The sequence below is a fragment of the Homarus americanus genome, unplaced genomic scaffold (assembly GCF_018991925.1).
Source record: "Homarus americanus isolate GMGI-L3 unplaced genomic scaffold, GMGI_Hamer_2.0 scaffold52997, whole genome shotgun sequence".
NCBI lineage: Eukaryota > Metazoa > Arthropoda > Malacostraca > Decapoda > Nephropidae > Homarus > Homarus americanus.
In genome coordinates, this window is record NW_024753476.1 from 57501 (window position 1) to 73593 (window position 16093).

General features: G+C 47.6%; 1 protein-coding gene across 1 annotated transcript in view; it reads left to right on the forward strand.

Moving 5' to 3' along the window:
* LOC121855358 overlaps positions 1–16093 on the forward strand; it is a 64928-nt gene that overhangs the window by 6105 nt on the left and 42730 nt on the right. Inside the window, exon 3 of the mRNA XM_042350254.1 lies at positions 29–2165. Coding sequence (XP_042206188.1) covers positions 713–2165 — 1453 coding nt within the window. The 5' untranslated portion in view covers positions 29–712. The remainder of the gene's footprint in view (positions 1–28; positions 2166–16093) is intronic.

Here is a 16093-nt window from a genome sequence, read left to right on the forward strand (position 1 = left end):
AAACCAAGTTGTTTTATGTGTGTTGCAGGCGCTGGACCGTGACCCACCCCGGGGGAGGGAGGTGTGGAAGGTGCGGGTACAGGTGAGGGACGCCCAGGCTCAGCGGGTGCCTCAGGAGGATGACATTCTCCTCTACCCTGGACTCTCTGACCTACATAACCCTCTCCCACACGCCAGAGTCCTGAGGGATGCTGAAGGACCCAGTATTAACGACAGAGGTGCAAGCAGAAGACAGCGTGATGGTGTTCAAGAAAGGAGACCCAACAGAGGTGCCACTGATGGGAAGAAGGGGAGATGGGAAGGTGCAGCCAGAGATAACACCGCGGGTAAACACAATGAACAACACAACATTACCAAACATGGACGAGTAAGAAGTCCTGAGGAAAAGGAGAGAAGGAAAAACACAGCCACACAAAAGACAAGACAATATAAAAGGAAAAACAATATATTGGATAACAGTCGGACACAGTCTCAGAGCCAAGAGCATGAAACTCTCAGTAGCTACTCCAGGTTGTCTGAAGAAGGAGGAGGAGGAGGAGGAGGATCGGTGTCCGGGAGCCTCACCCCGCAGGGACACCAACTGAAGGAGTCTCGTGTTATAATTCAGTCAGGACACTCGGCGGGTGTTGCTGGGTGTCAAAACATTTGTCCTCAAATACACAAAACACCTACAGCTTATCTAAACAAGGGAGTGAAGAGCGACGAGCGAGTGATGGAGAGAGAAGTGGGTGAGGTCGGGGGTCGTCACTATCCGAAGGTGGCAGCAACGAATCTGGACGGAACTTTAGTTAACAGGATACAACCGTCAGACGAAGAGGAACACGAGGTAACTACTTATCATAACATTAATACCGAACTTAGGATAACCGAAGTGAGAGACAGACTGAGTGAAGACTATCCTGATGACCCGGGAGAGAGGACCGACAAACAGCTGACGCGGGAACACCTGAGTGAGAGAGCAGATAAGGACGCAAGGTCCACATCAACAAGAGTGCAGGAGAGAGGTCTTCTAGTTATAGGCAGAGATAAACGGAACTTGTTGAACAAAAGACAAGAACACCACAGTAGATCAAGAGGTATGTTCCTCTCTGTGGTGAACAAAACTAACCCCAGCACACCTCCACCTGACCTCACCTCTACCACACCTACATCTAACCACAACTTCTCCAACACTTCTATAAGTTTTTCCTCACAATTCAACGAAATCAGAGGAAGGAAACTCAGCGCCACAGATAAAAGACTTAAGAGAATACCAACGAAATCCTCAAATGTAAAATCAACACCAGGAGAAGATGCAGTTGATTATGCGGGAAGAACTATGGAGTCATTCCCAACTTCCGCCATTAATAACCTCAAACTTGGAACCAAAATGGAGCCAGAATATTCTTGGCTTTCATATCAGGGAGAAAAATACTCTACTTCATTCCAGAGTTTGACTGATGTAACAGGCTGGGAGACGGACCTGTCTTCATCTGCATTAGAAAAGTTTGAACACAGGAATCAAATGAAAGTCAAACAGAAGGAAAACGATCATAAAACACCTCAGAGGAGATATCAGGGACTTATCCTCACCTCCTCACCAACGATGAATAAACCACTGGCTCTCAAGGTACACAACCAAGCGGGACTCACAACACAGACAAACGGACACATTCCTAAGATGACAAATAATATGCTGAGATTAAAAACTGACCCGAGCAACGAAAACTCACAGATAAATCACAAGATGGATGATGAAGACTCTAGCAACAGGTCAGGGAAGGTCATCACCAGAGGGGTAATTAATGCTTTCTCTAAGTCTCCCACCGGGGGTCAAATGTTAACTCATAACTACCCATACACGTCGTCCCGGGGCACTAGAGCCGTCGCCTCGCCTCTCCACGACTATTTCGAGATGACGGATAACTTAGGGGAAGGTGGAGGCGGTGGTGGAGGGTGTGATGACGTGAGCGTGTTTGGTGGTGAACTACAGAACAGAAACATGACAGAAGTGGGCGGCGACGGTGATGTAACGTTACGAGGACGTGGGCGTTCTGGTGGGCGTGTAGGGCGTGTACATGTGGTGGAGACGGTGGTGACGGTGTTCGTGAAGGACATCAACGACAACCCTCCCGTCTTCCCCAACACCACCATGTTCGGCGAGGTACAGGAGAACGGCCCCATTGGTGAGTATAATAACCAGTGTGTTTTGTAAGTCTGCCCAAGTGTCTCTCCACATCTGTTTTCCCTGTGTTATTTTCACCACCACCTTCACCACCACCTTCACCACCACCTTCACCACCACCTTCACTCTGATGGAACTAGAGACATAAACAAGAGGACGTATCATGACACCACCACCAAGGTAGGTTTTCCTTTATATAACATCAAATACATACGAGTGTACCCAGGGAGTGAGTTGGGTGGGTCTGGCCTCACTTAACCACACACAGGTTGAGGTAGGACAGTGATCGCTTTTGTTATGGTCTGGTGGTGATATGGTAATATTGCTACTGCTGTGTGTGTGTGTGTGTGTGTGTGTGTGTGTGTGTGTGTGTGTGTGTGTGTGTGTGTGTGTGTGTGTGTGCGTGTGTGTGTGTGATAGCCCAGTTGATGTTGTTATGAAGAGCGTGGGTCAGAGGCAGCAATCTCGTATGGTACCTATGTGAGCTCCCACGACACGCCTGAAGAGCTCCGGTTTAATCCTATTTTAGCCTTAGAGAGTTTCGGTTGAGTCCTAGAGAGCTTCGGTTGAGTCCTAGAGAGCTTCGGAGTTAGAGTAGTCCTAGAGAGTTTCGGTTGAGAGAGCGGTTGAGTCCTAGAGAGCTTCGGTTGAGTCCTAGAGAGCTTCGGTTGAGTCCTAGAGAGTTTCGGTTGAGTCCTAGAGAGCTTCGGTTGAGTCCTAAAGAGCTTCGGTTGAGTCCTAGAGAGTTTCGGTTGAGTCCTAGAAAGCTGCGTCAGGATTAACCCAAAGCCGTCAGCAGCATCGCAAACGTCGGACAAGAAAGTGTCAGCCAGATGTCCCTCACCGCACCAAGGTCACACACACACACACACACACACACACACACACACACACACACACACACACACACACACACACACACACACATCGTCAATTAGACTAATGGTTACACCTGTCTAAAGGGAACATGTAGTAATGAAAAGCAGATTAATGTTTGTACGGTAACATATAGTGTAGTTTGCCTACATTACTTGATTACCTAATATGAGGAGTGTGAGGAGGAAGAGAAGCGGGGGTGGAAGTCACTTAGGTGTGTGTTGAGGAGTAAACGATAATTTTTTTTTATTATTCTCCTGTTTCATCTTCTTCTCCGTCTTTGTTGTTATATTATTATGTATCTTTATTAATGGTTCACTCTCTCTATATCTCTTATTTTATACTAGTAATTTTGCCTGGCCTCGCTCGTGTTAGGTGTATAACCCTGACTGCCCCAGTTCACCGTCCCTGACACGGGTCACCACCTCCCGCGGTAATATCTCAGTCGGGGAAGATGTTTGGTTCTTGCCTGGACCACCCGGGGCTCCGTGGTCAATAGTAATACCAAGGTACACAACCTCGGCACCCAGGTAATGTGTGGGTAAAGTTTTAGGTCTGTAACTGCTTCTGTTTTGGTGCTGTGGCCGGAACTGACAGACAGACACTCACGTCTTTATATTATTATTAACTTGCCATCATTAACTATCTTTTCTTCCTTCATAATCATCATCTTTTCCCTTCCTTACCATCCTCTCCCCCTTAGTTCCCAACCTCAACTACTAATACACACACACACACACACACACACACACACACACACACACACACACACACACACACACACACACACACACACACACACACACACAAACAGAGAAGCGGAGACCCAATATCTAAGAAAGAAATCCACTTTGAAAAACATTAAAAAAGAAGAGTTAATGACATCTTGAAATTCAATCTATCTGTTTGTACTGCAGCTTTACGTTCACATCAAACAGCCCGCGTCGTCAAGTCACTCAGCTCAGCGATAAAACCTCCACATCATAGAAGAAGAGAAAAGACTCCCAAATGATTCTCAGGTCCGTCGCAGGTAGTTGGTGATTCACTTCAATATCCCAAGGAAGAAAAAGATTAATCTCAGACACTTTTAAAGGCAGCAGACATACGCGGATTGCTGGGAGTAAGTACTGACTTCTTGATTTTCATTTCTCATTACAAAAAAATAAATAAAAAAAATGGATTTCAGTCAATAGGAAAAACACACATACATACACGACTTGACATACACACACACACACACACACACACACACACACACACACACACACACACAGGCAGGAAGACATACACAACAAACACCTCTCCTATAGTCACCATTTTTCTCCTGAATATTTTCAATGGTCATAACAAGCTCCAGCAACTTTCCTTCACAAACTGGCACTTTTCCTTGGCACTGAGCGTGGTGGTGGCATTGTTTCCTAAAGTTCCTGGTTCTCTTCATTCACTATTGTTTGTTTGTCTTTTTAAAGGGATGTAGTGACTCGCTGTATGTGTCTAAAACGTTGTCGGGACCTTGTCAAAAACTCTCGACAATGTTTACTTTTCGTCGCCAACTTTTACAGAGCGTTTATAGACTCCCGGTGACGAAAAAAATGGGGTTGGGGTGGGGTGGGGCTGGGGTTGGGAGGCTGGGTGGGGTGGGATGGTTGGGTAGGATGAGGGTGGGGTGGGTGGGTGGGGCTGGGTTGGGTTGGGTAGGATGAGGGGTGGGGTTGGGTAGGATGAGGGAGGTGGGGTGGGGTGGGTGGGTCGGTGGGGGAAATAAAAAGCTCTTTGTTATAAAGTTTTACTGCTCACGTATCGTCTGTCAATTCTGGGGGATTTTCAAGCGAAGGTCGTGAATGGCGGGTCGTCACATGTTGGCAGTAAAATTGTCGTTATTCAATTTTTTTTTCTCACTTATTCCACATTATTTCACTTCTACTTCCATATTATTTTACTTTCTTATCACTTTTATTAAGATGAATCAGATGCCCAATAATACTGAACTATAGTGTATGAGTGCATGTCTTTCAATAAGTTGTATGATTTTGATATACAAGTTTATGGTGAGAAAATTAACGCAAGATAAATATTTCCACAACTCAGACCCGTCTCCACACTGTTCAGATCTTTTAATTATTTAGTTCTAACTTTCTATTCATCTGAAATATAACTGAACTGTCTGAATCCAGTTCCCGGTTACCTACTGTCCTGCACATGACCTGACCTAAGTTAACCTAATCAAGTCCCTTACATGACCTAATCTAACCAAGCCTAGTTTCGTACACGATATAACATAAGCTAACCAAACCAAACGTAACCAAACCAATCATAACCAAACATAATCTAACCAAACCCACTTGATTAATACGGACTTGTAGCCGATATAGGGAAGGTCAAGGCCTTATTTCCCCTGGCAGACTTAATTCCTCTACACTGGCGCTGTAAAATATACCTGAGGCTGTGTTTATCGTCCCCGGGAGAGGAGGAGTAATATATTTAACCTCTACACTCAGACAACTTAATCAGCCCGTCCGTAGTTCTGGGATCCACCATGGCAGGATTAATGGAGGGTGAGGGAGGATGAGGGTAAGGAGTAAGGGAGAGTTAGGATGGGAGTGGATTATGGTAAAGTGTAAGGGAGGGTGAGGTAGAGGGTTTAGGGAGGAGATAAGAGAGAGGGAGACTCCTTCATCAGTAGGTAAGACAGAGAGGGTGAGTGACGACCTGGGGGTAATAGTGTCTGTCTCTCTCTCTCTCTCTCTCTCTCTCTCTCTCTCTCTCTCTGTATCACCTTTTTTTTCACTTCCACAACACGTGTCTCACTACGCCTCAATCAACATATATATATATAAAAAAAAATTTTTATTACCACCAACCATCTCACCCGTGGCACAACAACGCCCACCAACGTCACATTTTTTCCCTGTTCAAATACGTATCTCACTCATTTTTTCCCTGACATGTACTTTTTTACCCCATCTCCCCGCACGGTGTTCCTGGGGTGTTTTGTTTTTTTAACAGTATACCATGAACGTTGTATTTTAATCCTAAACCTAAACCTAAATGGGTTTTGTATTTCTTTTATCAATAAACCAGGAGCTGTGTGGGTTTTTTTTTAATCAGTAAACCACAAAGGTGTTTTTTACCATTTAACCAAGAGGGTGTTTTTCAGTCGGTAAACCACGAGCTGTTAACTGTTCTATCTCTCATAATTGTTAATGTTGTTGGACTCGTGTGTTAGTAAACCATGCTGCCCGTTTATGGACCTTACCTGTTGAGACGCAGTAATAACATAACAACACCAATAACATTTAAATACAATTAAAATATTTACCTTGAAGGAATAGTTGAAGATATGACCAAGATAACGATGATAATTGATAGTTCCACCAAATCATTGACCCACAACCGGACCTGGGAGGCGAAAAATAAACAAATTAGAGGAGAAAAGTCTATATTAATCTACACCACCAAGATGCCGGAAACCCAGCCTTTTAAAGTGAGTCAGATTGTATGGAAACACAGAAGAAGGCAGAGCATTCCACAGTCTGGCTGTGTGAGGAAAGAAGGAGGTACTATAACGGGTTATCATAGTGTTCTTCAAACTCGTCTTTTATCTCACTAATAAATGTTATAGAGATACACAATTAAACCACACACCAAAACAAAACAGCACAATTAAACCACACATTAAAACAGTTAAACCACACATTAAAACAGTTAAACCACACACCAAAACAAAACAGCACAATTAAACCACACATTAAAACAGTTAAACCACACACCAAAACAAAACAGCACAATTAAACCACACATTAAAACAGTTAAACCACACACCAAAACAAAACAGCACAATTAAACCACACATTAAAACAGTTAAACCACACACCAAAACAAAACAGCACAATTAAACCACACATTAAAACAGTTAAACCACACACCAAAACAAAACAGCACAATTAAACCACACATTAAAACAGTTAAACCACACACCAAAACAACAACAAAAAATTTCTACTCACTACAAAAACACAGACTGACAATTTAATCACAGTCAAAACAAGTTGTCTACCCAAAATAGACCAGTTCTCCCTACACACGTCTCTCAATACATTGTTACCGTAGCACTATGAACGACAGCATTCACATCCAACATTTGCCCAACACTGTTTTTATTGTGACCTTCATAACTCTCTCTCTCTCTGTGTGTCTCTCTCTCTCTCTCTGTCTCTATCTCTCTCTCTCTCTCTCTGTCTCTATCTCTCTCTGCAACGTGGAAAGAAAAAGAATAAAGTGAAGGCTGTATAAAGCATTTCTTTGTTTGTCTGTTTGTAGGTCTCTCTCTCTCTCTCTCTCTCTCTCTCTCTCTCTCTTCAACGTAAAAATATTTCGTCCAATAAAAGAAAAACGAAACAATCACACACACATTTTAGGATCGTTCAATATCACGTATCTGTGTGTGTGTGTGTGTGTGTGTGTGTGTGTGTGTGTGTGTGTGTGTGTGTGTGTGTGTGTGTGTGTGTGTGTGTGTGTGTGTACCACCCGGACACTGGTCATCGACCCACAACGGCGAAAAATAAATAAATTAGAGAGTAAAGACTTTATTAATCTACACCGGGAAGATGCCGGACACACAGCCTTTAGAAGTGAGACAAATTGTATGAATATGGAAACACAGAAGAAGGCAGAGCATTCCAAGTCTGGCTGTGTGAGGAAGAAGGAGGTACTATAACGGGTTATCATAGTGTGACTGACATCCACACAGAAATAGTGGGCACCATGAGCAAGACAGAGTGTTACGAGCACGGCCTTGCCGGGGGTACACAGGATAAATCCAGAACATTGCCCGTTAAAGTACCTGTAAAGAGAGAGTGAAGCAACATTGCGGCGAAGAGAAAGGAGGAGAGATCATTGACTAAGGAGGAGAGTTAACAGGACAAAATGACTTTGATACCATCCTATCTAACAGTTGGACAGAAGAAGCCACACCAGATATGAGAGCAGTACTCCAGTTAGGACCAATGAATCCCTTATATACTTGAAGCAACTGCTCAGATGGAAGTAGTTATAGCAACTATACTTTGTACATACGATAGAGAAATTACACACACACACACACACACACACACACACACACACACACACACACACACACACACACCAGGGATTATAAATGAATCACATCGATTATAAAGATATCAATCATTTATCTAGTTTTTACCTGGAATTCATTCATCTTTTTATTTTCTGGGGTGTAGGGGAGGGAGGGGGAGGTGAGGAGAGGTGAGGGGGAGGAGGTGAGAGGGCCGGGGGGGCGTGTAATATGCAAATGAGGAAAGTTCCGCGTCAGTGATTTTTGAAAATGTGAAATGTGACGAATTGTAGAATTATTTATATATATTGCTCTCTCTCTCTCTCTCTCTCTCTCTCTCTCTCTCTCTCTCTCTCTCTCTCTCTTCTCTCTCTCTCTCTCTCTCTCTCTACGATCAGCGACAGGAAAAAGAGCTCATGAAAACAAGAGGAATCGAACTCTTTGTCTTAAGTCTCTTGTTCAGTTTCTCCCACACAGCCACCGAGATTCAATGCTTAAAAAATATTACGTTAAATTTCTCTTATTCTTCTTTTATCCGATTAAATTTCTCTTATTTCTTATCCGATTAAATTTCTCTTATTCTTCTCTCTTTTTTTTATCCGAAATTGTTTAACAAATATTCTGCAGTTTCAGTCGAGTCTCAGTACAAATTTGATGCCATTTGAGATACACTTTTCTCGGTGACAGTATGAGGCGTTCTCTTATCGCCAGTTAGTTGCGTTCACGAGTCTTCAATTAGTTGCGTTCACGAATCTTTAATTAGTTGCGTTCACGAATCTTTAATTAGTTGCGTTCACGAATCTTTAATTAGTTGCGTTCACGAATCTTCAATTAATTGCGTTCACAGTCTCACCAATACGAGAAAACGCCCCCCCCCCTCCCTTCGTAACTGATCTGGCAGAGCGAGTGAGAATAACCAGCAACCGTTCGTCTTTTTCGGATACGATCTGGGGACTCCCCGCCAAGTAGTCTATTGCCGGATACGGTGTAACTTACCGCCCAGATAAACTCGTTGCCGGATGCTTCTTGTCTCCAGTGGACGAAATTCTGTTGGCCGGGTAGTAGTAGTAGTAGTAGTAGTAGTAGTAGTAGTAGTAGTAGTAGTAGTAGTAATGGCTATGATGACCAAAATTTAAGATGGATGGATGGATGAATGACTGAAAAAATAAATGGATGACTGAATGGAAGAACTGACAGTTACAAAAACAGACGGAAGGACGGAATGTTCGAAAGAAATATAGACGGAAAGATTAACGAACAGAAAAAGAACGAATGGATGAAATAACGAAGACAATAAACAACAAAATGAACCAGCGGAGAGAGAAGAAGAAGAGAGAGAGAGAGCATCTAACCCTTACATTATAATCTTGTGTCAGTCGCTAAAAACTACACAACTCGGCTGACGGGTCAAAGGTTAAACTATATAAGTGCCTCGTTAACCCGTAGCGGCTAAATCCCTCTTTATAACCGATAGATTTAACCAAATGCCGCAGGGAGGTGAGGGAGGAGGAGGGGGGAAGGAGAGTGGGGGAAGGAGAGGGAGAGGGGAGGTTTTGATAATAGTAATACGGAATGAAGGGAGGAAGGAAGGGAAGGAAGGAGAAACAAGGGATGAGGAAGGGGGAAGGTAGGGGGAGGGGGTGAGGGGAAGATAGGGGGAAGGGATGAGAGTGAGGGGGAAGAGGGTGACTTTTATACCTCCTGATGCCTCCTTACTGAAAATTACCAAACTTACCTCAGACTCTCAAACTATTTACAGATATTAACGTGAAAAAAAAAACTTAATTTTGCCTAAACTTTACTGAAGGAAGAATAAATTTAGTGAGTTATTATCTACAAGTGGACTAACAAAGGCTACAAGAACGACTGATTGTAAAAGTTTGTTGATAAATAAAGTTTGTGAAGGAAGTAAGATGAGATTTAATGTTGTATTATTATTATTATTATTATTATTATTATTATTATTATTATTATTATTATTATTATTATTATTATTATTATTATTATTATTCATCTCAAACTTACTCCTTCAATCACTCACCATCATCATTCCTTCTTTTATCCACCCACTCATCCCCTCACTCCACTCCACCCCCCCCCTCCGCCCTCCTCCTCCCCTCCCTCCCCCTTCCCTCCGCCCTCCCCTCCGCCCTCCCCCCTCCGTCCTTCCCTCCGCCCTTCCCCCCTCCGCCCCCTCCCCTCCGCCCCCCTCCGCCCCTCCCCTCCCGCCATCCCCTCCGCCCCCCCTCCGCCCCTCCCCTCCCATCCCCTCCGCCCTTCCCCCTCCGCCCCTCCCCCTCCCCCCCCCCTCCCTCCACCCCTCCCCCCCTCCTCCCTTCCCCTCCGCCCCTCCCCTCCGCCTTCCCCCTCACCCCTCCCCCTCCGCCCCTCCCCTCCCCTCCCCTCCCCTTCCTCCCCTTCCCCCCTCCCGCCCCTCCCCTCCCGCCCTTCCCCTCCGCCCTCCCTCCCCCTCACCCCCTCCGCCCTCCCCTCCGCCCCCCCCTCCGCCCCTCCCCTCCACCCTCCCCCTCCTCCCCTCCCCCCTCCGCCGCCCTCCGCCCTCCCCTCCCGCCCCCTCCGCCCCCCCCCTCCGCCCCTCTCCTCCAGCCCCTCCACCTCCGCCCTCCCCCTCCGCCCCCCAAGGAGGCGTCAGGTCGTAAACAGAGGTGTCTTTGTGCCTCAACAATGGCCACCCTTGGACCCATTAAAGACGGGCCAAGAATGTTTATCGTCCTTCTGAGCCACCGCCTGAGTCACTGTCTCTCACCTCTCTCCTCCCGCCTGGAGTGCCTCTCTCACCTCTCTCCCCCGCCTGAGTCACTATCTCTCACCTCTCTCCTCCCGCCTGACTCACTGTCTCTCACCTCTCTCCCCGCCCTGAGTCACTGTCTCTCACCTCTCCCCGCCTGAGTCACTGTCTCTCACCTCTCTCCTACCCTGGACTGTCTCTCACCTCTCTCCCTCCTGAGTCACTGTCTCTCACCTCCTCCTCCTGGTCACTGTCTCTCACCTCTCTCCTCCCCTGAGTCACTGTCTCACCTCTCTCCTCCGCCTGGTCACTGTCTCTCACCTCTCTCCTCCGCCCTGGTCACTGTCTCTACCTCTCTCCTCCGCCTGAGTCACTGTCTCACCTCTCCTCCGCCTGAGTCACTGTCTCTCACCTCTCTCCTCCGCCTGAGTCACTGTCTCTACCTCTCTCCTCCGCCTGAGTCACTGTCTCTCCACCTCTCTCTCCTCCGCCTGGATCTGTCTCTACCTCTCTCCTCCGCCTGAGTCACTGTCTCTCTCTCTCTCCGCTGAGTCACTCTCTCACCTCTCTCCTCCGCCTGAGTCACTGTCTCTCACCTCTCTCCTCCGCCTGAGTCACTGTCTCTCACCTCTCTCCTCCCCCTGAGTCACTGTCTCTCACCTCTCTCCTCCGCCTGAGTCACTGTCTCTCACCTCTCTCCTCCGCCTGAGTCACTGTCTCTCACCTCTCTCTCCCGCCTGAGTCACTGTCTCTCACCTCTCTCCTCCGCCTGAGTCACTGTCTCTCACCTCTCTCCTCCGCCTGAGTCACTGTCTCACCTCTCTCCTCCGCCTGAGTCACTGTCTCTCCTCTCTCTCCGCTTTAGTGCTGTCTCTCTCCTCTCCTCCACGCTGAGTCACTGTCTCTCACCTCTCTCCTCCGCCTGAGTCACTGTCTCTCACCTCTCTCCCCCACCTGAGTCACTGTCTCTCACCTCTCTCTCCCGCCTGAGTCACTGTCTCTCACCTCTCTCCTCCGCCTGAGTCACTGTCTCACCTCTCTCCACCCTGAGTCACTGTCTCTCACCTCTCTCCTCCGCCTGAGTCACTGTCTCTCCTCTCTCCTCCGCCTGAGTCACTGTCTCTCACCTCTCCTCCTCCTGAGTCCTGTCTCCCCTCTCTCCCCCACCTGAGTCACTGTCTCTCTCTCTCCTCCACCCTGAGTCACTGTCTCTCATCTCTCTCCTCGCCTAGTCACTGTCTCTCCCTCTCTCCTCCGCCTGAGTCCTTGTCTCCTACTCTCCTCCTCCGCCTGAGTCACTGTCTCTCACCTCTCTCCTCCGCCTGAGTCACTGTCTCCACCTCTCTCCTCCGCCTGAGTCACTGTCTCTCACCTCTCTCCCTCCGCCTGAGTCCTGTCTCTCACCTCTGTCCCTCCGCCTGAGTCACTGTCTCTCTCCTCCTACTCCGCCTGAGTCACTGTCTCTCACCTCTGTCCTCCACTGAGTCACTGTCTCTCACCTCTGTCCTCCGCCTGAGTCACTGTCTCAAGACTCTACCGGTACACTAACTACAGTACAGTGACGTCATAATGCACCGTCAAGTAATTAGAGACGTGCCTTTACTTACTACGATAGAGTTAACTGTATGTATGTTGTGAGGGGGGAGGGAGGGAGGAAGAGGATAGGGAGAGAAGGAGGAGAAAAGGAGGTGAGAGAGGTGAGAGTAAGGAGGAAGAAAGGGGAAAGACAGGAGAAAACTGGAGGATAAAGAGGTAGAGGAGAGAGGGAGAGGGAGGTAGAGAGGGAGGACTATGATATATGGAGGTATGGAGGGAGCTGGAGGAAGTATATAGTGACAAAAGTGGGGTGGAAAGGAGGTGAGAAAGGATGTGGAAAAGATGGTGCTGGGGGTGGGAGGGTGTGTGGGGTGAGGAGGGTGTCTAGGGGTGAGGGTGAGTGTAGAGAGGGGAGGGTGTGTGGGGTGAGGAGGGTGTGTGGGGGTGAGGGAGAGGTGTGGGGTGAGGAGGGGGTGTGTGTGTGGGGAGGGTGTGTAGGGTGAGGTGGGAGTGAGGTGTGAGGAGGGTGTGTGGTGGGGAGGGTGTGTGGGAGGTGAGGAGGGGGTGTGTAGAGGTGAGGAGGTGTGTAGAGATGAGGAGGTGTGTGGGGTGAGGGTGCTGTGGGGGTGAGGGAGGTGTGTGGGGTGAGACGGTGAGGTGGGTGTGGTGGGTGAGACGGTGAAGAGAGGAGGGTGTGTGGGGTGAGGGGAGGGTGTGTGGGGTGAGGGAGGTGTGAGAGGTGAGGGAGGGTGTGTGGGGTGAGCAGTGGGGGTGAGGAGGGTGTGTGTGGGGTGAGGAGGTGTGTGTGGGGTGAGGAGGGTGTGTGGGGTGAGAGACGGTGAGGGGGGGTGAGGTGTGTGAGGTGAGACGGTGTGGGGGTGAGGTGTGTGGGGTGAGGAGGTGTGTGGTGAGACAGTGTGAGGTGAGACAGTGTGAGACGGTGAGGAGGTGAGAGTGAGACGGTGGGGGTGAGAGGACGGTGAGGAGGGTGAGAGAGACAGTGGGGGTGAGGTGAGACATGGTGTGGGGTGAGACAGTGAGGACGGGTGGTGTGAGACAGTGGGGGTTGAGTGAGACAGTGAGGGTGAGGTGAAGACGGTGAGGTGAGGTGAGACAGTGTAAGTGAGAGACAGTGAGGGTGGTGAGACAGTGAGGGGGTGAGGTGAGACGGTGGGGGGTGGGGGTGAGACGGTGAGGGGGGTGAGGGTGAGAGACGGTGAGGGGGTGAGGGTGAGAGACAGTGGGGGGTGAGGGTGAGACGGTGTGGGGTGAGACGGTGAGGACATTGAGGTGAAGACAGTGTGGGGGTGAGGTGAGACGGTGGGGGTGAGGTGAGACGGTGGGGGGTGAGGGTGAGAGACGGGTGAGGGGGGTGAGGTGAGACAGTGAGGGGGGTGAGGGTGAGAGACAGTGAGGGGGGTGGGGTGAGACGGTGAGGGGGTGAGGTCAGGTATATAAACATCGATGCACCTCCACTATTCTCAACCAAAGATATACCAAGTGTTTTATTATTATACTGATAAGACCATCACGCCGCTCACCACCATCACGCCGCCCACCACCATCACCACCATCACCACCATAACCACCATCACGCCGCTCACCACCATCACGCCGCCCACCACCATCACCACCATCACGCCGCCCGCCGCCACCATCACCACTACCACCACCATAACCACCATCGCCGCCCACCACCATCACCACCATCACGCCGCCGCCGCCACCATCACCACTACCACCACCATAACCACCATCACCGCCCACCACCATCACCCACCATCACGCCGCCCACCACCATCACCACCACCACCACCACCACCACAACACAGGCGGGAAGCGATTGATTCCAAAGATACTTCATATTTCCCTGTGGTGCAATTTATGAGAAGAGGAGTGACAAGAAAGGTCAACTTGTGGTACTCTCTCTCTCTCTCTCTCTCTCTCTCTCTCTCTCTCTCTCTCTCTCTCTCTCTCTCTCTCTCTCTCTCTCTCTCTCTCTCATTACTTTTATCATGACACTATTCATGACTGCTGGCTCCTCCTGACTGCTTTAATGGTCGTGCCTGATAAGAATATTTGTCCCTCAGGTGTTACCTCTTATCTACGCCAGTCGTCCTGTTCCCTTATAGAGGCACACACACACACACACACACACACACACACACACACACACACACACACACACACACACAATAACTACGATATTGCATAGACTCTCTCTCTCTCTCTCTCTCTCTCTCTCTCTCTCTCTCTCTCTCTCTCTCTCTCTCTCTCTCTCTCTCTCCCATCAACAATATGAGGACTTATCTCTTTCGATCTCCACACAAAAAAGATGACAAGATGGCGTCAAAATCCCACTAAGACTCTACTTCAACCTGATGTGCATTATAGCCACAGTTCCAGGGGTAAAAACTCACACCCATCGATTTTTTTCAGAATACGGGTCTTAGGTTTTATCGTCCATGACAGTGTTAACGGGAGACAGACGTCGTATATAAGATGAAAAATAATCCTAAAATGTTTTTCTCCGGAATTAGTATCGTGGAATTTATCTTAGTGTTAAATTCTTGTGAGATACGAGGAAAAAATCTTACGAGTTGTTGTTTTTTTTAATTTTCACCTGTATGTAAAGTTGTATTAGATAGGGGTGGAAAAATAAACGTAAGATATTTTAAGAATAATTCCCCTTGAGTTTAGTTTCTCAAATTGAAGTTGTTAAGGGATAACAACTCAAAATATCCTCGTAAGATTTTGTTAACAATCTTAAGGTTGTTATTTCCAAGTGGGACGACTCTTGAGACGAGACTTGGAAACCCAGGTAAGATTTCTTAATTAGTCCGGAGTCTGGATATTTTACCTGTTGGAAGGGAAGTTAAGATGAGACGAAAAGCGAAAAAAACTATCGTAAAATCATTTTAGAATCCTCTTATCTCGGAAGGTTTAATCTGGCAACTTACACGAGCACCCAAGTTAGTTTTATCTATCTCGTGACCTAACGATGCACACCTGAGGACACGGGTTCGAGGAAGAGAGTGGTAATTACAGGTGTGGTTGACTGCTGGTGCGAGGCTACACAGGTGCTGTAAAGCGAGGATGATGAAGGTAATCACTTGGATTTATGAGGTAATCCTGCGGGGATTTTGCTCGTCTTGGGGATTTATTTTGTGGTGACTAACGACACTATTCTCTCTCTCTCTCTCTCTCTCTCTCTCTCTCTCTCTCTCTCTCTCTCTCTCTCTCCTGATTACAGGTAGCTAACTTGTTGAAACAGCAAGATAATGTTAATAAGTGAGCGTAAAGGTTAGGTTACTTTACGTTACGTTGCGTTACGTTACGTTGGGCACCCGGGTCTAGAGTTCAGTGAGTCTTAACATTGAACAAATTATTACGAACTTAATGTTGACTTCCCCTTGACGGCCACACAGCTCAGCACACCCCAGCACAGCTCAGCACACCCCAGCACAGCTCAGCACAGTACAGTAAGGTTGAGGGAGAGTGGGATCATCCTTAACGCTCACTGTAGTGTTAACTCAAGCGGCTACAGCAAATACTATCAAGGCTTTTTCGTAATTCTCTCTCTCACTTTCTCTCTTTTTCTCTCTTATCCTGTACGTATATATATATATATGTGTATAAATCTATGTATATGCATGTGTGTATATGTACAGTATATGTAAATGTATAAGTA